This window comes from Seriola dumerili, unplaced genomic scaffold (assembly GCF_002260705.1).
Source record: "Seriola dumerili isolate Sdu_G_001 unplaced genomic scaffold, Sdu_1.0 BDQW01000068.1, whole genome shotgun sequence".
Taxonomy (NCBI): domain Eukaryota; kingdom Metazoa; phylum Chordata; class Actinopteri; order Carangiformes; family Carangidae; genus Seriola; species Seriola dumerili.
In genome coordinates this window covers 15,244,569-15,268,900 of record NW_019174323.1, presented here as the reverse complement: position 1 = coordinate 15,268,900, position 24,332 = coordinate 15,244,569, and the positions used below count along the sequence as shown (strand labels likewise).

Here is a 24,332-nt window from a genome sequence, read left to right as displayed (position 1 = left end):
CAGTCACATACGGGCATCTGAACTGTTAAAATACTGCCTTCACAAGACAAACCCTGAACTCGTCAACAAGGAGTGTAATCACAGGAGTACTGTCTTAACGTTCCCATTTCACGCATGCTTAACAAAGTCAAAACCGCCTGGTGCATAATGTAGATGATGGACCACACACGTCAGTCCCAGTTTCATATTTACTTCCTTCAGAATTTCTTCTATCATCTTCATATCTCAGTTTCCTTTGAGTTTTGTCCTGAATGTACACAAATATGGCCTTTATTTTCTTGTTTTGTTCTTCTTTTGAAGGAATGCCCTGATGCACTGAAGAGGACGTTAAAAGACACTCAACCCCCAAAGTATAAACCCTGATGACGGCCACAGTTTTGGCCACAGACGGACAAGTGGCCTTGACATGTCAAATGTCGCTAGTCCTTGCACCCAGGGCCAGATCTCCCAGTGTGGAAAAGAAATCCTCCATCTCCTTCTCCAGGAGCCGGTTGCGGTTTTCCGCATCCTCTCTTGCTCGGTCAGAGTTTCGTAGTTTGATCTCCAGCATGCGTTGCTTCTTCTTTTCCTGCTCCATCTCTTGTTCCAAACGCTCCATCTGTGCACACAGAGCAGCACTGGACTCTTCCAGTCTGAGGAGATGCAGCACAACACAGAGAGAAAGCAAAGGTCATTGAAATTCACCTTTACTCTTTGTACAGTACTTTCTACCTTAAAACATTAGATACTACAACTGTTCACAGAGAAAAGCACGACAAAGGTTCCCAGAATCAAATCAAAGTGAGACACTGCAGTTACATGGAACTGCTCTTAGACCACCACAAACAAGCCCCTTGTTTTGCATCTCATTTACTTTTTAAAGACCCTCTTTTTTGTGGTTCGTCCAAAAGCTCACTAGATTTCTCGCTAGGTGCTTTTTAGGAAAGAAATCAAGACATATGCACCAAGTTGGCAGCAATGGGGAAACTCCAACTCAGTCATGTGGCATTCGGCTCAACAATGGTACAACTATGGTCAGTCAGTCAGTCAGTCAGTCAGTCAGTCATGGACATTTGGGATTGTAGCCCTGTTGTTCGGGTCCAGCCAGCCGAGCGTGTGGAGCAATGTGAGCATTTACCAGGCAGAGAGGGTCTAATAAAAAGATGCTACTGAGTTGCATTATGGGAAATGTAGGATCTAGTCTATAGGTGAATTTTACCCATACAACAAAGAAGGTGGTATAATGCGGTTTTGTGAGCATTTTTTAAAAATTTGACCCTTTCAGTTATAGTACTAGGAGATCCTAGTACACAGACTTACTTTTGTATCCTTGTCTCATAGGCAGTCTTCTGTTTCCTCAGCTCATCCTTCAGTCCTTCCACCAGACTGCTGAGTGTTAAATTTATTCCGTCCCCATCCTCAGACATGATAATAGACGGCACACCAGCTGCCACGGCCATGTTTCCATTCTCACTGCAGGCTGCACTGCTGCTGCACAGCTCCATGGCCTCGCAGCTGTCCTGCTCAGAGCTCGGGTCCGTCATCATCCCTCCATCCCTTCCTCTGTCAATCTCCCTCTGGCTCTCCATCCACTCTCCCTTTTCCCCACTTTCACTCCCTGCTCCACAGTTCTGGTTCGCCGAAGGCTCACTTCCAGAGTCGGGGACGGAGATCTCGCAGGAAGAGGTGGACCACGGTGTGCTGGACACGCTCGGTACACTCCCCATGCTGGAGGAGGATGTGACGTTGTCGTAGGTGGACAGTCTCTGTGAGGAGCCAGTGGAGTCGCGGTCACGGGCAGACCGCTCGCCTGAAGAAGTGCGTCGGTGTCCCCTCAAAGAGGACAAACCATTCATGAGCCAGTTACCTCCCCCGCCACTTCCACCTCCACCTCCTCCCCCACCAGAAGACACACTAGTTGTATCTGCCACAGAGCTGCCGCCGCCTCCGCTTTGCTTTCCTTGTGTCTGTGAACGTGGCGCTGAGGAGCTTTTGAATGAGTACTTCCAGGAAGGCATGGTCTTGGCTTGTTTACTTGGGCTGACCACTGTGTCTCCCTTCCCTGATGAAGACCCCAGTTTTGGTAGAGGGTTCGGGGTCTGGGTCGGGGTGACGGCTGCACATAGTTTGGCATCCAGAGATGAGGCACTGCTGTGCAGCTCTTGGTCGGGGTTAGAGACCGGGCAGCTCTGAAGGTCCTCCTCAGAGATCCAGGCTCCCAGGCTACGATGTTGGAGCTGATGTCCCTGGACAGGGAGTTCTGTTTGCGGTATGGTGGGTCCCTCCTGGTCCCTCCCTGAGTACAAACGGTTGTGTTCCCTAATGAGCACTGTCATCAGGTGCTGGACCAGAGAGGTGCCTGGATGACATGGACCACATTCATACAGAATACTATTAATTTACAAAGCTTTTTATTTTATTTTTTTTCCAAGTTTTTATGCTACACATTTGGTATGATTAATTTCTATCTAGTTTGTGTTGACTTTTTCCCAAGTCACTGAACATTGTCCATACCTTCCATGATAGTGACTGGGTCCTCCATCTTGGGTCGAAGGATATTTGGTCCAAATACTGTGGCGAGGTTCTGGACGCTCATCTTGTTCTCATTACAGTGGGACTGGACCTCATCAAGGAATCTAAAGAGAGATACAGAGTTAAATACCAGAGCCAAGTTGCAGGAAACATAGTCACAATCTCCCCTTCCTGAGTTGTTTGTGCCAAAATTGAAGAAGTTCCTTTAAGGTGTTACTGAGATATATCGCGTACACGAGAATGGGACAGACAACCTGAAAACATGGTGCCTCTGGCCCTGGCTGTCGCTGGCAGGGAGGCATAAAAAATTATACATGTGTGAATATGTCAGTGGCCCTGTCCTTGTCCCTTTTATGCCTTGGTGTGTATTTCAGATATCACACATTTAACTGAAATGAGAATATCAAAAGACAAAAAAGGCTGTGGACTTACTTGCATATGTACTTGAGGAGATTGTAGTTAGGTAGAGGTAGAGTGCTAACTTGATTTCCAAGCTCCTGGACCCCCTGATAAAAGGCAGATTGTGTCAGTTTTAGACACACAATAACACACACACACACTCACACACACTCTCTCTCTCTCTCTCAGAGGGGGGATACTGCACATACCTCCTCCTCATCTTTGGCCAAAATCTGTGCACAGGTTAGAAAGTCTTCATATTTGGAGAAGGGAATGACTGGTTCAGGCAGCTCTCGCAGGTATAACTTCAGCAAGGACGCCACCGTGTGGACATCTGTGTTACTGCAAGGGAGCACAGAGAAACGCTGTCTACTGCATACTCTTTCATTTAACTTTCAAAAAGCTTGTGTAACCTTGTAACACTCCCCTGTGTCTACCTGTCAAACAGGGGCTTGTCACCGCAGTCGAAGGCCTCCTGCAGCTCTTTGACAAGATTGGCCTGTCCTGGCATCCTAAAGAGACCCTCCTCGTCCAGACCCCTCTCCCTGATGAAGTCCACACACTGCTCCACCAGCAGGGGTGCCAGCCGGGGGCCAAACTTCTTCTCATACTGCACCGTGTCCTCAAGACGCTGGCCAAATATCCCTGGTGAGAGATGGAGGAAACAAAAAATATCTTTGCATTTAATGGAGTGTATTGTAACATTTCACTCCTTGTATTTGAGACATTTTCTGTTTGTGTTGCAGAGATAACACCTTCACCCTTTAATAGCAGACACATGTAAACAGTTTTTATTACATTTTGAACGCACTGACTTAACAAAAAGCTCCAAGACAACCGTCCCTGGTCTCCCCTATATTTTATACTCTTATTTTTATACTGTTATTTGTTCAGCAGCAACAACAGGCCTTTAACGATGAAGCTGACACAAAAATGTTGTCGCTCTCATTCCTAAGAGAATCTTGAATCTGTGTGTCTCAAAGTCAAAGCAGTCTCAGTTGTGGCCCAGTGTCTCACATAAAGCTCCTCCAATCACAGCATGATTGAAACTGTCCTGTCCTTTGCAGGCAGATACGACCTTTGTGTAGAATTTGAAGTGGTTGAGGAGAATGTCAAAGCCTGATTACCTGCGACTGAGAACTGAACCTCAGTGTTATTCCTCATTAAAGATCCTCAAAAGACTCTTATTTTGAATTGGCCATAAACAGAAGAAGAAATGGGTAAACACTACACACTAATTAAGTCATTTAAAAAATATTAGACAAAAAAAGGTTAAGCCTGGTTAATTGGCCAATTAATCACAGTTGTTTGTTACCCGTTGACTGGCTGCAGCAGTCGCAGCTGGCAGAAGGCTCACAATAATCGTGGTAATTCACAGAGCAAGAGCTGCAGAGCAGCAGAGAGCGTTTCTCATAAATCCCAAATCCACATTTCACCAAGTTCATCCATTCTGGCTCAGGCATTTGACTTCCTCTGGTAGATTAACCCTGCATTTACAAAGTCCCGCGGCAAAGAAACCAACTCTTCCGTCCTCTTACTCGACTGTGGCTGAAGCAACCGGCAGCTGACAGAGCAGAGCAATGTGACTGGCAGACGGGGGTCAGTGTGCTGTGACCACAGTGCTGCCGTTAACGACAGGTCTATATGTTGGCGACAGATCTATTCTGGACCGAGAGCTGAGAGACAGACACCCCCTACCCTGAGAATCTGAGAGGGCAGACAGAAATATGACCGAGCCGAGTGACTGATAACAGAGTATTACAACACTTTATAGATGAATGTTACTGATTGTGACGTTTCTCTCCCGCTGTGAAATCATTTTTTAAAAATGTATTGCATCTGTTAAAACAGGGGCATAGGTAGGATTTAGGGACCCTTACCTTCGCCCCCCGCCTCCCATCATCTGTGCCACAGCTGGGCCAGAATTAATCATATTCGTAGTTTTCTACATTTTAAACTTTAAGCAGCGGAAACAAGCAGAACACAACACAGACAGGAGATGATATAAGAGCTGCCTATTTATCTGCCTGGTGAATGTAAATCCAATATTCTTTTAACCCGGTAATGTGAAACTGGGGAATTATGTGAAATAATACTTTAGCCTGCAGGTGTTTACAAATATAAAGACGCATGAATGAACACATTTTGGTCACTAGGGACCAAAAGAGGAGACGCACTGCGTTAACCTGGTTCCTGTTTCTGCCTGTTATTCTATTCATGGCAATGAGCCAAGTCATCTTCGTCTTCTAACCATTTGAATAAAATAAATAATAAAAAATATTCAGTCCACTGCATGATAAGAAATAGTTTTAACTTGTTTGTAAAAAAATAAATAAATACAGACAAACTGAATTTAGATTTTCATATACAAATGTTGAGCAAGGAGATGTGTCATTTTTGTTTGTATAAGAAAAAAAGAGTTGCAACTTGGGAAACAGGTTAAAAATCTTTTTTTAAATTATTATTATGCACTGGACAGAATATTTTTTTCATCCAGATGATCACAGCGGTCTGTGGGGATTGTGGAAATACCTCCAGGATATAGATAAGTGTTAAACAACCTTCTAGGTTTTCAAGGAACTCTGGGTATTTTTCGGAAATGGCAAATGTGCAGCTCTGTGAAATCCAACAGTAATACGTGACGGGCACAAACCACAGTTAGTTTATTAGGATTGTTATGCAGCTACAGAGCTGGATGATGATTCTTGTCATTTAATTCAGCAAAAAATCTTTCACCTTTCACTTTAGGGACTGGCTCTCACCTTGGAGTCCAGTTAGTCTGTCCATTAGTTGACCAACAGACATTTTTTATAACTACAAATTTCAATAAAAAAATACATGACATTTTTCTTAATTGTGAAAATGTGATTTGACTAATGATGAATTTGATTCATCATTAGTCGTAGCTCTAGTAGCTGGCCGTTGCCGTGCCAGCAGAGCTTAAACCCCGGCTGACTAAAAAGTGAAGTTTAAAATGAGACCAGTGACATCATACACTATATCATCGGTGTGTTATTCTACATTTATACCCCTATTAATATACTGCTCCTTTGTAACCCAACACCATGCTGTTCAGCTGCTCCTTGTGTCCCACTTCACACCCAGACAGGCCAGGTTATATTTCTGGCCCCCTGTCAAGTACACTAGTTAGACATCCAGACTGGAGCAGACAGGGTGAGAATTAACCACAGGCTCAGCGCTCCTTGCAGAGGGAAAAGAGACTTTGTAGGAAAAAAAGAAAACTCTTCTTGACCAGATCACAGTGCAAAGGCTAGACTGCATTCAGTACATATACTGTGCTGCTCCTTTATCAAGCTCACCTCAACAGATGCCACCACAAACAGAAACCTAAGAGAAGCACCCGCTCCTCTATTTTTGAATTTAAACCATCACTACACTGGAATAGAAAGAAAACTCTGACCACATTGCTCCAATCAGGTACAGTGGTTTGACACCAGGAATAGAGACATCAGGGTGAGAATAAACTGCAGGCTAAATAAATGAAACACAGTAGGGGGGCTAAGGGGATACTCTGCACGACCGGGCTCGTGTTTGTAACTTATACAGTATAATGAAGATACACCAGGGAGATCTTTTCTTATATCAGCAGCAATATCTTGTTGCAGGAACTGCTGCAAAGAAATGCAAATACTTCCTGGCTAGGACTCAGAAGGAACTGCCTCATCCCAAGTTAAAGAGATGTTTAAATGGTTACTGATGAGGAAAACTGAGTAAAAATCATCAGAACTGCTCCTTTTCAACCTCACTGAGGAAAAACTCTGGCCTTTCCTTTTGTTGGTTTTACTCTGCCTTTTATTATGTGTCCCACCACGTTGTTCATTCTCATGAGGTCAAGTGTGTTCAAGGATGAGAATCTGTGATCATATTTCTCATGTTTCAGGTCAAAGGTTTGGGTTTACCTCCTCCAAACGGCGCCCAGATGACCCGCCGTATGGCCTTGACCCAGTCATCCATGTCTGTCTGGGAGTTTGCCATGAGCAGGAAGGATTCATGGCTGATTGGTGCCCGGTCCTTCTCTCCTGTTCCACCTACAGGGACAAACAAGGGGAGAAAATGAGATTAAAAAAGTAGAGGTAAGTAGAGTCCTAATTTTTTTTACTACAGCCTAAAAGCATCAATCTGTGTTATATACCTGTATTAATTATGTTTCAGGGACCTTATTGGATAAGCAGGATTGGAGGTTGCCACTGTGGCAGCTAGTCTGTGTTTGCACTTTCTGTGTGTGATAGAGAAATGCTGGATTTACAGTACCAGTTTCTCAAAATGTGAAAGTTTGTCCAAACTTTTGTCTGACACAGAGAAAAAGCAATACGTGAATAGGCGAATGTGGCTTGACATGTAAAGCGCTTTGAGTGGTTGATAAGATTAGAAAACCACCAATTAATTCACATATAGATGCCTGAATTTCACCAGACAATGAAATTAAATGGAGAAAAAAATGGTTTTAATGAACATATAATAAATGTTTTAAGACAGAAGAAGAAAGAAAAAAAAAATTAATTAATCTAATGCCCACCCAGCTGGTTTTGTCTGAGATTGACACCAGGTTAAATCCAATGTGCTATAAGGGCTTCTCACCACTAGATGGCACATTTGCTGCACGTTGAATGCTCTAGATTTGTACTCTAACCCTCCTGTCCTGTAATCTGTAATTACAGCACCAGTAAATGCAGTTCACATTTTCCTGTAAGGCATTTAGCTGACACTAAGAATATGTTGTGCCTGATGTATATATATATTTTTGACTCATAAACATTAGCAAAGCTCACAGCTGCCCGCCAACACATGACACAAAACATTTCAGAGTGATGTTGGAAAATTAGACATCTTTTTCTTTTAAAACAAAAAGGTGTGACACATGATCAGCTGCTACACAGAAACCACAACAGACAGTAAATACACTATATAATCCAACACCACTGTGTATACCGTACACTGTGTTCCTCTGTTATACATTTAAATAATCTGGAGGGAATGAACTGCGTTTTCTGGCCCATCCATTAGTGTTGGATGGTGTTGTTGCCACAGTCACAGTCAGTGTTGTCACAGTCATTTAGCTCTGAGAAGGGAATCCAAATATAAACAGTGGTGCCATAAAGTTAAGTGCCATTGTCACCCAGCTTTGCAAACTCACACTGTCATGATGAACAACACACTGCAGCCTCTCCTCACATGTGCTCCACTGTCTTGAAATACTGAACCGAGGATTTATAATTATTTGATATTTTGGCCTCGTTAATTCATATGTAGAATAGAGAATAGAGTCCTTTAATTCATCCTCAGGAAAAGAGGCATTTAAATGTGTGAATTAAAAAAAAAAACAGAGGAGACTCAGACATCAAGGAGCCTGAGCACATCCAATACTTCCTCTTCAGTGAATCATGACCTGATAAGACACACGCACGCAGAGCCATTTAAAATCAATCTCAACATAGCTGACAGACACCAAAATCATTGGAACATCCAAGCCTGGATGGATGAGCATTACAAAGGTCCCTTTTGGAGCCAATTAAGATAACGGTGTCTGCAGGGTTTACAGAGGCAAACATTAAACTGAGTTGTCCTCTCAAAGTCCCAGTGATGAATTTGATTTTAGCTCCTCCTCACGCCGATGAGACGGAGGTTGACATTTGAGGCTGCGAGGAGGTGGAAGTGTTTACAGCATGGCTGCATAAAGCTGCTGCCTTTTGAGTGTCTGTTTATTGAAGATATATTCTTGATAATTATAGCTGCAGTTCTTAAATGTCAGACGGCTCATAGACACTGTTGAATGGGAGATTAGGAGTGGAAAGGAAGGGAGGGAGGGGGAGACAGGTAGTTTTTAAAAGTGAACTTATTAAATCGTCAGTATGGGATGGGATATTTGGAGTCGGCATGAGAGAGCAGTTAGGTGAGGTCTCACTAGGGCAGTCTGGGTAATTTTCACATAAAACCTTAACTGTCTCCATGGAGCTGATTTGAGCACTAACGAACTACATTTCAATCACATTTTAATTTTAGTCATTGCTTTCAACTTTGTTATTTTAACAAGGATGAAATTTGTTAGTTAGCATTCAAAACCATGACGCGTTGCTATCATGCCTATCCTAATGAATAGTATTAAATATAGTTTATTACAAATATTAGGCTACTTATTGAAAAAGTAATTACGTTACTCAATTGTTTATACCACACGGAAAGACATTTGTTTCGTTAGCAGAAAGCCTACATGTTGGAGCTATTTACTAAGCTAGCTGTTGACTAACCATCAACAGCTAGCTAAACGTTAGCCCTGTCGACTACATGACGCACTGTCAAAGTCCCGTCCTCACAAGCTACACTGTTCGTATCCCTCCAACTCTGAACAAAACCAGGTGATTCCTTAACGTAGCTTTACCCATGGCTAATATTAGCAAGTTGGCTAACAACACGCAACATGTACAGAGGGACCAGGAGGCTAATTTCTCATTACCTCAATCGCCTGTGCCAAGCTAACACGTCATGCTACATTAACATTCCCTAAAAACAGAATACCATAATATCAGATCAGACATCGACCCACCCCTCCCTCTCAAAAAACATCAAAGTAACAGGGTGTTACCAGAATAAGTCGCCGTACTTACTAAATTTCAAATCATAATGAACAGGTCTATTCAAGCACTACTGACCTAACAAACAGCCGTGCAGTTATTCTACACTATTGAGTGTGTTGGTGTGTCTTGTCCCTCAGGCTTCGTCCTGTATTAATAATGTGACTGATGATTGGGCTCTGTGAATTGGTTGGGGATTAACTTTATACAACCTCTGCGCAGCTTGTTATTGGTATATATGAGAGAATGAGACTGAGACAGATATAGAGATACAGGGAAAGTTAATGAACAAGACAGAGAGACATAGCAACAGGGGGAGAGAGAGAGAGAGAGAGAGAGAGAGACACAGACAACGGAGGTGCAGTCAGTGCAGCCAGTAGCACTGATGATACTCAATGTGCAGTCACGTATAACTTCATGTTCAGTCTCATGTTTTCATGACGCATGATCTGCAAATGCACACCATCTTATCTTATATATCAGTTTACAGGAATCACTAATGTTGAGTAGGTAGTATGACGAGCTGTTGGTATAGCGTTGTCCAGATTGGATTAGTTTTGCAGGACAGTGGTGGTAATATGATTAGTGTATTAAAAGCTGTGGATGGAACAATAAAAAGGGAGGGGAGGCAAAAGTATGAAATCATAAAAAATACCTGATAAACTTGAAAAATACATATTAACCAGACCAGTGATGCTCGTGGATAACCTCCTAGTGAAAACAGCCAAAGACCCATTACTTCCTGACCTTGCTGTCACTAAGATCTAACCTCGCGTTTTTCATCCAGCATGCACCGCTGTGGACAAAACAAGCTCCCGCCACAATATTTCTATTGTAAGTGTGACACACAGGACAGTAGACACTGAACCACAGTCATATTGTAGCAGTAGCTGTGTGTATAAGTGACCTGTCAATCATGCAAATAACTGCCAAGTAAAGTAGCTGTTGGCTGTTTAAAAAGGATATTGTGAACAGTTGACATTAATTTGATATAAGACTCGAGCAAAAAGGGGAAGGAGAAATAGAAGAGCAAACCAGAACATAATAAAGTTGCTAGATAGGGATCAACCAAATATTTGCACATTCAAACATTTTGCAGAAGTAGATAGGTTTCTGGTACACCTCATTTTGCAGCAAAACTTTGCACAAAAATTCACTCTGCAGTCTGTTTCTATCTGCACTAATCCATAGAACATCTGAAAATACATCCTTTAAGAGTACATTTTATTCAAATGTGTAATAATCTCAATATATGATGTATTTTGCATATAAGCAACAGGAGTCAGTACCTTAATACTATGCAAAAAAAAAAAAATAGAAGCCATAAATAAGAGTTTGTTCTAAGCTGTAGATCCCATCAGTCTCAAAGCTACTCAGGCGCTCCACTTCAGTCTCTGCTACTCTTGTAAAAAATCTCCAGCATCTGTTTCCCGTTACCTTGGAGATGTTGTTTCTTCAGTCTGTCCGGCTTGCAGCAGACCGGCCCCATGTCTGAGTGAGCGGTGCAGGCTGGAGCTGGGACTGGCTCTGGCCTAAAGCTGCAGCATGAAGAAGCGGCTTCTCCGCCGGCACAAAGCCTGTTTGGAAGCAGATCAGTACGCAGGTAGCACTGACGGCCAGAACCTGCCAGTGAGGCATGCTCGATGCCAGCGGAAACAAAACCCGTCAAACGAGTCCCACTTCTTGCTCCTCACTCGTTTATTCTGTCCATTCATTCACTCTTCTCTTCCTGTCTCTTTCTCATTCAACAGTGTGGGCAGCAGGTCCGTTCCCTCAGCTCCCCTGGGGAGAAGCAAATCCCTGAGGAGGAGTGTAACAAGGCTTTCTCTCTCTCTGTCTGTCCCTCTCTCTCGCTCTCTCTCTCCCTGAGTGTGTGTGTGTGTGTGTGTGCAGCAACTTGGAGATGGGCTGTCCTCCAATCTTTGCCAAACAAACTTGTACACACACACACACACACACACACACACACACACACACAATGCCAATCAATCTCTGTGAGATACAGGCAGTACAGACTTCGGATTCTTCCTTCAGTCAGATAGGATCTAGGCTCATATAGACCTGCATGAGCGCAATAATCTGTGACTTTCTGTATTTAAAAATCAAATTTTCTGCTTTCTATCACAGATTGCTGCAGTAAAACCTAAAAGGGATTCAACCTGTAACCAGTTCATGAAGACAGTGGGTTGAGTATCTTATTTTTATCTTATCTTATGATGATAACAGCACGTCAAACACTGCCAAAGACCGTACTCTCCGATCTTCATAGCTTTATCTAAATTGATAAACAAGCACAGTCATAACTTTTCTAAATATTTACCAATCACAAGCAGAAGCTGTCTGAGGTTGGTTTTTTTGTAAATGGTTGCAATAAGCAGTGACGTTGGGAATAAACTCAAGAAAAACTAGGTTGTTGTAAAAAAAAAAAAAAAGCAGCAAAAACCACAACAGCTGAACATACAGTACAAAGAAATACGTGCCACCTAAGAGGTTCATAGGCCTTTGGTTTAGTTTAACTTCTTCGCTTGCAAATTTAGTGTATACAATGTGCTGTACAGTCAGTATGTGACATCCATGACATGACATTCTTGAAAGTGTTTGTATTTACAGCACTGTATGTTTATTATCCCACTAACTCATATTTAGAATGTGGTTAAAGCATTACTGTCAGTGTTTGTGTATACACTGTAAAAAAAAATCTTAACATGTCAGTCAAGTCAAGTAATAGTCTGACAGGTTGGGGGAAAAAATTGCTACATTGCTGTACGGTCATTTGAAACTTGAGCTTTGTTTAGCACAAAGACTGGAAATAACAGTTAGCCTGCCTCTGTCCAAACTAAGTTAGCAAAAAACACATCTCGATTTTCCTCATTAGCATGTTACATCTTGTCAGTTTAATCTGTAGCTTCACAAAAGCAAAATGTAAGCTGCTACTAACTGTTTCCCATCTCTTTCCAGTCTTTATGCTAGGCTAAGCTAGTTGCCTGCTGGGTCTAGCTTTGTATTTAGCTTACAGAGATGAGAGTGGTGTCTGTCTTCTCATCAAATGCTCAGCAAGAAAGCCATTAAGTGTATTTCTTCTACATTTTTTAATATGTTGTATAATTTGTGCACAAACCAAAATGTAATATGCTACTAGATGTTATCAGTCTTTATGCTAGGCTAAGCTACTTGCTTTCTGGCACTAGCTTTCTGTTTAGCTTAGAGACATGGGTAGTATCCATCTTTCTATCTAAATTTTACTTTTGAATATGTTATTTGTTTTTTTGATTTGTATACAAACCGAAATGTAAGCTGCTGTTAGATGTTTCCTTCCATTTCCAGTCTTTAAACTCGGCTATACTAATCTGGCTCTAGTTTCAAATTTAGCATACAGACATGAGGGTGGTGTCAATCTTCTCATCGAGCGAATAAGTGTATTTCCTAAAATGTCAAACTATTCCTTAACAGAAGAACAAAAACGGATTCCTTTGGTGCATCTCAGATTCATTATATCCAGCCACAGGATCTCATTGTGAAATTTTCCTCTACACCCTCTTTTGTGTACCCTGCAATGTTGTTAGGATTAACATAATGGCCAACACGTACAGTTGAGTTAATGTTACAAAGGTCAAAGGCTAAAGTTAACGGTGTGTTTTTGTGTTCCAGGTCAGAAAACAGGACTCTGAACTCTGATGTGGGTTTGTTGCTGTACCTTGGGAAAATTGTATTTCTGGGACATGCATGGACGAGTGTGTGGCCTAGCCCACAATAATGAATTAGCAGAAGCTGTCACGTTTGCACAGGCACAAGTGTGTTTTGTGGGTGTGTGTGTGCTGTTTTCCAGATGGCTTAATTGCTTCACACTACCACAACAGAGAGTTTATAGCCTTGAGTCAGCCATTAAATACAAAGAATATTTTAAAATAACCAATTATTTGCCCATTTCCTTAATTCCTCCAGGCTTTAAGGCAAGCTCAATTCAGACTCAGCCACATGACTGTGGAATCGGCTTTGTTTGGGTGCCCTGCTCCCTCTGTCTGCAGTACATACTGATAAAAAACCATGGTGGGAGTCCAATTTTTAATTGCTTGCACACTGAACTACTGCTGTTGTTTCACTCAAAAGCCAAGAGGAAATTACAAGTACTGGCAAGTTGAGTTTTGTGTTCCTTCTGCTTCCACTGAGCAACGTTCAAGAAAGATTTCTGCAGGATAAAGGTACCGCACACAAGGAGATTTTAATGTGGCTTTGACCTTGAGATCGTGTGCCCACAAAACGTGGGCGAATGATGATTTAATTTTTTCCAACTTCACTTTATGAGAAAATATTCCCAGTCTGCTTTAATAGTTTTTTTTTTTTTTTTTTACCAATAGACGTGGATAAAAAAAAAAGCACTGTGCACTGGAGACATTTAACACACTATATATCGAGTGTGTGTGTGAGTGTGTGTGAGGGGTTCATCAACTTGTAGCTGCTATCTGTCTTGTATCTACCTTCTCCAACAGGGCTCAGTACAACATATCTGCACAATAAACATGACCAATGGATTTACCCTGTGGCTGAATACACACACACACACACACACACACACACACACACACACACAGAGTCTCAGAAAAGCAAAGTCCATCAGTCAATGACGTGACCCAGATGAACGGTCAAGGTCCCTGGGCTCCTTTGAAGGACAAAGCTACTATTACAGTGGACAATGGAGAGCTGAAAGTGAGAGAGAGCCAGCAGCTGATTTATCAGCCCTGATAAAAAAAAAAGAAAAAGAAACCCTTCATTTCTGGGCTGGCTTGACCTCAAATTGAGGGTTTATCCACCTGGGAGTCCTCATAGATGTTTTCAGATGTGTGGTTTTATACCATTTATGTGGCAGCAAAAGCAAAGCTACTACTGCTCATAACCCCCTGTTGCAGGCCTGTACAATGGTGCACTTATAAACCTTTCCAGGAGAGGAAATGTTTAACTTAACCTAATGAAAATGAACAAGGTCTTTGACTAGTCAAGGTATTAGTGGGAAATTAAAATGTTATCACCATCCAAAAACCCAAAAATATTAAATTTACTATGATGTGTGTAATGTAATTTGAGAACCTGTAACTAATCCTGACGAAGATGAGCGAATCAAAATCCCATTGCTTAATTCTTGTATTTGCATACAAATAACATCCCTAGTTAATTAAACCATGAAGAGTTAAGGACTCGAGTACTTGTGCAGTCAATGATGTCTGAAGTGTCCTCGAGTGTCAGTTTTTTCACTGGCCAACAGTAAAGACTACAGTGACGCGTCTCCTCTGAGGAGTTAATAGTTGACGAAAAGCATCGGTGCTCATTGTGCCAGTAGCTGATCAGTGTTTTGCCAGAGCAAGATCTTGAGTCACTGCATCAGGTGATTTTTTTACCAATAAGCCTCTCTGTTTGAAGCTGCATTGTTCCTGACTGGACACCATAATGACTGTTTGTAAAGAAGCACTATCCTCCTTGAAGCGTTACTGTGAAGTCTGAAATCTCCAAGTCTATTCATTTCATACAACAGGAGCGAATAAAGCCCTCATCGCTCTTAAGCCGATTATAGACCACAGAAAGAGGAGAGCGACTCATGTGTTTCTCTCCCAGGAGCCGACAAATCTAATATGCTGTAAACATCAGATGAAGTCGGCATCGAGTTGTTACAAGAAGAAGAATGTAACTCGGGTTATTCTGAAATACAATCAGACTCCTGCTTTTGATCTGAACTAAGGGACATCCGCACTGTAAAGAACAGCTAATCTGTTAAAATTGTATGTGATATAACATTTAAACCCTAAAGTCTCAATCTAATCTGCACAAGTTTATTAAATGTCTTAGAAACTGTATTTGTCTGAAGCCCATCTCTTCTCCTGTCAAGTCTCCAATTCACCTTTCTCTTTATGTCTTCCCCACCTGGCAACTCTAGCTGTCTGTATTTTTTATCTGCCTTTCGCTTTTGCTCCCAGGGTGCAGGGCCTGCCCGCAAGAAGCTATAAATTAGAAGCTCATTGGGGTTCGCACCCCTCTGCTATGTTGACGGGCCATAAACAAAACACACAGAGACTTACAAGCCTGGCAGCCATTCTAAACACAAAGAGAGACCTCCAAGCAAACACTCACGGAATGAGTGATATAGAGAACCAGAGGGGTGGACTACAGTAACACTTAGTACAGTCCATACTAACACTGTACTGTACAGTTCTTACAAGATATTATATCCCACAGAGGGTTAAATACACACTAACAAATATGCATTTAAAGACATGTAAAAGTGAGTGCTGTATTGATTGAGTAAAACCATGAAAGGTCACATGAGGTCAATCTAATCGCTGGACGGCTCAGCCACAGGCGAAGCTTCTGTGTAGGGCGAACGTGTGGAGCATGACGGCTCACGAACAGTCCAGAAATGTACAGTCACAGTCAGCTCGCACTGATGGAGATGCCATTTTGTTTTTCCTTTTACTTTTATGTTGCTTGCTGCAGGAATTGACGTTCACAGTCCAGGAGCTAGAAATGCAACACTGGTACCAGACCTTTCACCAGATATACAGCATTTAATCCTTGGTTAATAGTGCTCCCTGCTGTCTGAAAAGTGAATAGCAACTAGAGAATGCAGGTGATTGTACTGCAGTTTTTCCTCTTTTGTTCAACACAGGAAGTGCAAACAAAAACTTTTTTTTTTTTTTAATTTCTGGTTAATAAACATTGTCTATGTTTGACATTAACCTCCAAGTTACATTGAGATGCATGTTGAAAAGTCTTTGTGTTGCAAACATTGGATTCATTATCATTTTAACTCACTTTATGACGTACCAAGTTGTTTTCATAAAACTTTGCGTACACATGACTCCGCTCTATAAATCTCTAACACTGTTGAACTGGCTCCACGTGCCCAAGCCTCATTTCCACTGCCACACTTATCAATAAATGGGGACAACGCCCACAATCACCTGTTTGAATATGAATACTTTTCATGGCCGCGGGAAGTAGGAGAGCTGCACACAGAAGGAACATGCAAACTCCACACAGAAACCAATCCAACCAGCGAAGGCAACGATCGTTAGCCAATCAGAGGCAGCGTAGGGCGGGGCATGTGAACTCTCGGTTAGGATTCGTAAATTTACATCCGGCTGCTGTAGCATTGATAGCTAACCAAAGGATTAAGTCACAATGGAGGAAAAAAAACAACCAGCTAGAGAGGGCACAGGTGAAGTCCAGGGGAGCAGCTCCACCTGCGCTAAATCATTTCCGTTTGGTTGTAACTTTTCCTCGGGGATGTAGACTGGAGTATCAAGCTAGCACCGCCACAATTGAGGAGTCTGCTGCTAACAGGTGTCAAGCTAGGACTGATTTGGCGGCATTTGAGGAGCTTTTCCAGCCACATAACTTCAATTTTCCGGCCAGACGTTTTGGGAAAGAAACTTCTTGGTTTGCTAACTGTAAGTGTCTTCATTACGTGGCGGAGTATGGTCAGGTTCTGTGTTTTGGTTGCGTGAAGAGGCAGCAGAGGGGAAACGGTTGATTTGGTGCCACTTCACCTTCCCGAGGAGCTGGACCCAGGGGCCGGTCCATGATTCCATCACGCTCAAAATGCCAGGTGGTGTCACCAGGAGAAGTGTGTCGTGTCACAGTTCAAGAATGAACAACATGTCTACTAATCTCCATCCACAAACAAGAACTCTGTTTACAGAAGCTGAAAAACTCATAGTTTTGTCGGTGCCTGCTCATCTCTGTGGCCTTATGCCAGCGGACCTTCTCCACCTTGTATCACTGAAAACATGGCTCCAGCAACACCATGACCCAGAAGAGACTGACTGACCTCTCCCTGATCCATGTCCACATGACATTTTGAAACTCACTGGACCTCCATGCCCTTAGGAGAGACTTCATTTCCACAACACATAGCGCAGTGCCACACTTGGATTATTTCAACTACTGGAGCAGCTGACCTGCAGCTCAAGGTAAGACATCTGGTTTATTATAAGCTGCGGCCGAGCAGTTAAATATTCAGTTGTCAATTTATTTTAACATCAACACTGATATTACCTTTTTGTTGAAAAAAATGTGCATATTTGGATATGTTTGTGTGCCTGCGCAATGGGCTTTTGGACATGTGTATTCAATGTCATGGCTCTATGTGAGCCATTATTGTGCAATATTTACATTACTGAGTCTGACTTTTATAGACCTGCTGCTGCTGTTGTTACTGCTGCTGCTTTTTTATAGTCTGTGTTGCACTAGTATCGTTGTAGGCCTATGTTGTATTTGTATGGGTTTGCTTTCGCCTGCTTTTCGCCTGCATTGTGCCACAATGGCGAGGTTCAACAACAACAACAACAACAACAACAACAGTAGAGTAGCAGTCATCATGCTTGACCATTGCTGTGGCTACTTCCAGTACATTGCCATTCAGTAATTCATCAGGTGTGTGTGTGTATTACATCTCAGTCGTCGTCATCATCAAAACATCAGAATGATAAGCCATGATTTTGTTTGTAGTGCAAATAAAGACTGTTTTTCCTTCAAAAAAAACAAAAAACAAAACAAAAAACAAGCCTATTTTTCTGTGCGAGCTTATTACTGATCTGATCCACACCTCAACTGGGTGTTCATTATTGTAACCATGGTGACAAATGTCCTCTTGACCTTAAGGAAGAACTTATTCTAAACCAAACCATTTTTTTTCCGGAACCTAACCAAGTAGTTTTTGTGCTTAAACATACACCAACTGTTCCACAACCTTCACAACATGTTTATTATTCTTATGAAGGTCACTTAATACCTGCCACTTGTATCTTGTATGCATCTTTAGGTTGTATTATTGTTACCATGACAAAAGATTGGGAACAAGTGACATCTGTATTTAGTAAGATTGCAGGGTATTGTGAGAAGAGAATCTGGGAGGAAGATATGGTGGAGAGATGGAGGAAGAGAGGAGCTAGTGGATTTATACCCGGTACTAATCTCAAGATGTCTTCCTGGTTCATCCGGGTTAGCTGTGAGTTCATTCACCTGGCATCCCTGCAGGTTGTGGCAGCCCTGAAAAGATAGAGGTGTTTATAATATCTGAAATGTGACAAATGTAATTTTGTTCCTTCTTCTGTTTCTGTGCTCCATCTTTCCCTTCTTACAATTTTTCTATGCTCTGTCTTCATTTCCTTAAACTTTTTTGACTTCCTTTCCTTCCCCTCTTCCTTCCTTCCTATCGCTCCACTCTTAACTCCTCTAAAACCGAACAGGAACTGAACAGGGACCGACAGATTATTAGTAATAATGTATACTCGTCGAATATTTAGCCCTGAAACTTGAGGCAAGTGAGCTGTGAAGGGATGCAGCGTCTGTAGGTCGGCCCTGTTATCTGCGCACTGGCATCCTCCATTAAAATAGGAGAGCAAGTCTGCCAAACGCCTCAGCCTGTAGGGCCGGTGCTGTCGCCAATTATGTCGCCATGTGCAACAAATGGAAGGGGCGGGTGCTGGGGATGGATGGAGCATCAGAGGGCAGGGCAGGAACGAGGGGGGGGGGGGGGGGGGCTCCCAAGGGTGCTATGTGCTCGAATCACTACGAGTAGCTGGCCGGGGATGAATGGATAGAAAAAGCAACACGTAACCCGAGAACAGAAATCACACGGTCAAGCTGTGGAGATGAAATGTAGGATAGTTTGTTCCTCTTCTGATTTTTAGCACGGAGACAATAGTGACTCTGAGGTACGAGCTCCTTTTGTTAACATCGTTATAAAAACTATAAGACTTCAACCAGCTGGTCTATAACCTGGTTTGCTCATAAAAATGTCAGTTATTCTTGGAAGACCAGAATCGTCCCTTGCCGTAATAATTTGAGTGAACTCATTCTGCCCACTATGTTTTGGAGGGAAGTCTTAATCATCAATGTGCCCTCTCCAAGAGCTACGTCCCAAGCAACCGATTCAGGCATGTTAGCATTTGTTGACTGAACAACACACAGCGTACCATAGCGTCACCAGAAATATGTCAACTGATGTTATTTTAACCATTGTTAGCTAGCGTAAACTAGCAAGTTAAGGTCAGTGTTGTTAACAGTAACATAAAATGGTGCATATATGAAAGTATTAGTTTATTTCTGTTCAGAATCAATGAAAATTGTACATAGAACTAGGCGCAATGAGTAAGAAAAGCCGCTATTGTTCCCAAAAAGCCATGACACAATGCATCTACTGTTGGAGGTTGCTTTGGTCTTTTCCATCGAACAAACTGAAACTGGAATTATTAGTTAGCATGAGCCAAACTACTCACTTAAATCAACAGATAATCAAAGGAAGAGGATTACCCTCAGCACACTGCGAGCATCCACTTACACTTTTTGTAAATTATACACCATGCTTTCTATGTGTTGTCATGGAATAATTTCTGTATTCGAAGAACTAACGATCCTCTCCTCTCCAGCCATCACCCCGCCACTGTGTATTGTCTTGGAGCTACGCGAAATCTAATATCTGACACAATGAAGTCCATTGTTCTGTAGTGGATTATCCCCGTGTGATGAAAGGGAAAAAGAAAACCTGCAGGATCCTGCATCAGTTTGCCTTTCCTCTCCACAATCTATCACATCCTTTCATCTTGTACAGAGGGAGGAGGGATATGGGGGGGGTGTCTTGTTCTATCGCAATGAATTGCCTACCCCGCCCCTTCAAACCCACCACCACTACCCAGTCTCGAATTTCCAATCGATTAGAAGATGAGAGGGAGAAAAAAGGCCGAATGACGCTTTCTCAACATCCTGCTCTCAGAGGGGGAGGGTGTGTGTGTGTGTGTGCACATGTGTTGGTGTGCTATGTGTTTACGTTGTGCGTGTGTATACATTAGCGTGCATTCCTCTGAGTGTATGTGTATAGCTGCATTCAGCCTGTGATGTTTTACTGATATCCATTGGGAGTTGCAAATCAATGTAGTGCTGACATGAGTATTGACGCCTCTGATTAAAGCACAGTCTGTCGAAGCCTTCAGTCATTTGTTCTCCACAGAATGGAGACTGCGAGGAGGACACGTCATTCTGTGTGGATGTAGTATGTGTGTTCTGTGTTATGTGCGTGCGCGCCGTGTGTGTGTCCGCGCGCATGCAATGACGGGGACTAAGACAGTGATGGCAGACGGATGCCTGCTCGCATTAAATGATTGCCGTCACACAGAGTGAAGAAACTGAGAAATCAATACAAGTGTCATGATTTCAACAAGAGATGTAAAGAGATGTATATTTACTCTCTCTCTCTCTCTGTGTGTGTGTGTGTGTGCTGTGTGTGTGTGTTGTGTTGTGTGTGTTTGTGTTTGTGTTTGTTGTGTGTGTGTGTGTGCGTGTGTTGTTGTGTGTGTGTGTCACGGTTTGCCCCTGCTGTCTTTGTTGGATTACATCATTGCTTCTTATCACAACGATACAAGCCTGTCATCTACATTGACTGCCCATCCCAATATTATTTGTTTTGTTTGTGTGTGTGTGTGTGTGTGTGTTGTGTGTTGTGTGTGTGGGTGTGTGTGTGTGTGTGTGTGTGTTGTGTTGTGTGTGTGTGTTGTTGTGTTTGTGTAGTGAGTGTGTGTGAGTGTGTGTGAGGTCCGAGTCCCGGCCAGCTCGCAATGCTTGTGAACACTTCAGAAACAATTGTGATCGGAAAATATGAGTCACACCTGGCCACAAACGATGTGCTTCGTCTCATCAGAGAAGCAATGGACTTGATTAGAATTTACACTGTAACTATTTTATACGAATGGTGTACTATGAGGGGGAAACCAAGCGTCACATCCTTCTAATTTGTACTGATAGCACCGTGGAAATGTCCTGAGAGTTGTGGTGAGCTCATTACGGCTGACAGGAATGAATGAAGGGCCTGTTTTTAGTCGCAGATGGAGGATATTAAATCTGGGCTCCAGCAGGTGACTGACATGTCTGGTGTGGTGCTGCTGTGCTCTGCTGCCATGCTCAACATCATCTTTTAGCATTTTAAAGGTCACAAGTGGGATTTTCTAAACTTGGCAATCTTTCTAATGTGAATTCGGGCAATGCTGAGTGTCTAGTAAGAATTGCATATAATTGTATTAATTGTAACTCATTATTGTTAAATCGTTGCTCGCCTGCTGGCCATGGCAGGTAGCTCTTAACTGCCTAACCTGCTGACTCCTCAAAATACACAGCAATGTCTTTGCCACCTCAGATAAAGTAACACTCAAACATAACACTGATTAGCATTTAAGAAATACACTTTTACCATATTATGTATTAGATGCATTTACAATCTGGTGCAGTTTTCTAGATTCTTCTCCATCATCAGTAACATCAGGAGCAATCAAACATGCGCTCTTAAATTAATTCTGCACTGGACAATGAGCCCAAACACACAAATATAAGAACTATTATAAGAGATGAGAAGAAGGAGTCCCTACAGCAGATTTGGTCTGGCCCCACAGAGCCTGATCTCAACATCATTGCATGAACAGACAGTGAGGCAGTGTAAATCCACAGAAGAACTGTGGAAGTTCTCAGGAGTTATTCAAGATACCTGCCGAGTATCTGAATAACTTGTGGCAGTGTACGCGAGGAGAACTCGGTACAGTTGCTTGAATGAGAGGTCAAGCATCACTCTAAGTTATTACGTTCATCCTGAGGGGGAAATATATAAATTTAAATCAAAACACAAATGTCTGGGCTAGAACAGTGACATGTTTTTGGAATGAAAAAACGATTTGAATATTGAAACCAAAGCTTGAACCCCTTTCAGTGCCAAAATGAAATGTCACTGTTCTGCCTCATTTAAAAACATCAATGCTCATTGGTGGTGTTCATGGAGAAAAATCAAGGGATCACTCAAGCTCCGTTACGGCGTCATCTCTGGGGACCATGAATGTCTGGACGAAATTCACACCATCCATTCAAAGCTGTCGATGATATTTGTTGAGATATTGGACCAGAGTGGTGGATTGTCCAACAGACAGAGCCATGCCACATACTGCATTATGGCAATGAATGGAGGGCAAACAGATAATTCACGTTTTCTGCTACTGAGCCTTTAAATAATCGCCGAATTAACTTTTGCGACTCGTCTTCCAACTAGAAAAAGATATTTGGAAGGAAGTAATTATAAAAAAAAAAAAAAAAAAAAACAGGCCTCAGGATCTTGCTGAGGACACATACTTGGGATCAAAACCAATGACTATGATTTATGGAGGGCCTGCTCTGCACCTGAGCTACAGCCACCCGAAACGCTTTTCACACTCTAATCCTGACCTATTGATGTCTCATCCAAAATAAAATAGCATATCACTGAAGCAGCTGTCAGATTTTCACCTGCTTCTCTAACGAGCATTGATAAAATATTAATCTAATATTCCTTTCCCAGTCCTTTTTTTTTTTTTTTTTCTTCACTGTCCTGTCGGTGTGTTTCCACTGTGTGAACATGGCCGTTACCTGTGGTATTGGTTTCTTCTTCTGCTTGTAGAAGAAGAGTCTGATCCGAGCGCAGCACAAACCATCGCAGCTGTCCAGTTCTTCATGATGTGCGCTGCTTTCTTTCAGCCAGCGCGCCCTCAGGCCCCTCCTGGATGGGCTGGGGGAGGCGGCCGGCATGAGCCCCGCGACCCTCGCCATCACCATGCTCTTGGACCGGGCTGCGAACACACAGCCATAAAACACCACATATACAGATATTTTTTTTTATTCAGACGATACATAACAAGCAGTCAGAAAGCAACAGGTCGTGTAGGTCAAAGAGGATTGAATTGTTGTTCTGCCTGATTGTACTATATGTTTCCATTATGTCTGGATCGTGTCTTTTCATTTTCTCTCATATAGAAGTCGTGTTACCCTCACTTCTGTATGCTGTACTGCGCACACATGCTCTGCCAGATCCCTAAGTCATGAACAGACGCACACCTCCTGTCCCGGCCTGCTAGCCCTTTAGATGAAGGGGAGAGGGACTACAGGCACGTATATAACAGAAAGCGATAACTAGAGACTTGTGAAAGAGGGGGTGCAATGCACACCATACATACAGACCACACTCAATATCAGTGCACATTTACAGCTACTCAAACAGAACACATAGCCTCAGGTGAACAGGGACCCTCCTGCTATCGTCGGAGGTCCTTGGAATAGAGCTTATTGGTTGATTCCTATACATATACGAGAGGCTTTTGAGCAGAGAACATAACGTACGACTCCTATGGCTCTGACTGTAGTACATGGATGCTGTTGCTGCTGATCTGGCTGCTTGACAGGCTCGTGCTAGTGATGGCTGATGGTGGCCGACTGATTTCACTCTCAAGCAAAAACGTGTGTAACTGAACTGAGTCAAGGACTAGTTTTAAAATATGGAATGGCTGTGTACAGACAAAGTTTGAGCCCTCTCTATTCTGTCTCATCTACTATAAGCATGATTTTTCAATCTCAACACGTGACATCCAGCATGCGCGTTCTATTTTTTTCTTTTTCGTTGGGGCGGTGTGTGTCGGTTCTTTTTTAAGAAGATATTTTAGTGCACACATCACGAACTGGCTGAAGTTCTTAAGCTCTCGACTACAGCTCTATCTGGTCGGCAAAAGCACAATTACCCATTTGATGATCATCGTATAATTTAAGAAATATACTTGTCGCAGGACATCTCCCCTGCTTGTCCGCATTGATGCTATTTCAAGGTGCCGCCACACTCACACACATAACTACGTGCCATCAGTCGCACATTCACATATATCAAATGTTCAGCTGAGCATGCATATTGGGGTAGAGGGGTGGCATGAGATGGAGGGGGAAGAAAATCAAGTTTATGACATTTTATGTCTCATCTCTCTCTTCTCATCTTTCCGCATACATTGAGTT

The 24,332-nt window shown here is 42.5% G+C and overlaps 1 protein-coding gene across 2 annotated transcripts in view; it reads right to left on the bottom strand.

The window, feature by feature from the left end:
• Window positions 1–409: 409 nt before the first annotated feature.
• arhgap22 (Rho GTPase activating protein 22) overlaps window positions 410–24,332 on the bottom strand; it is a 38,059-nt gene continuing 14,136 nt past the window's right edge. Inside the window, exons 5-12 of one of the 2 annotated variants that reach the window (XM_022743188.1) lie at window positions 6,831–6,950; window positions 3,348–3,555; window positions 3,120–3,252; window positions 2,944–3,017; window positions 2,494–2,615; window positions 1,883–2,338; window positions 1,300–1,846; window positions 410–632 (exon numbers count right to left, since the gene is read on the bottom strand). In XM_022743188.1, coding sequence (XP_022598909.1) covers window positions 410–632; window positions 1,300–1,846; window positions 1,883–2,338; window positions 2,494–2,615; window positions 2,944–3,017; window positions 3,120–3,252; window positions 3,348–3,555; window positions 6,831–6,950 — 1,883 coding nt within the window. Of the gene's footprint in view, window positions 633–1,299; window positions 2,339–2,493; window positions 2,616–2,943; window positions 3,018–3,119; window positions 3,253–3,347; window positions 3,556–6,830; window positions 6,960–24,332 lie in introns of both variants that reach the window. The other variant, XM_022743187.1, reaches the window with a different exon arrangement.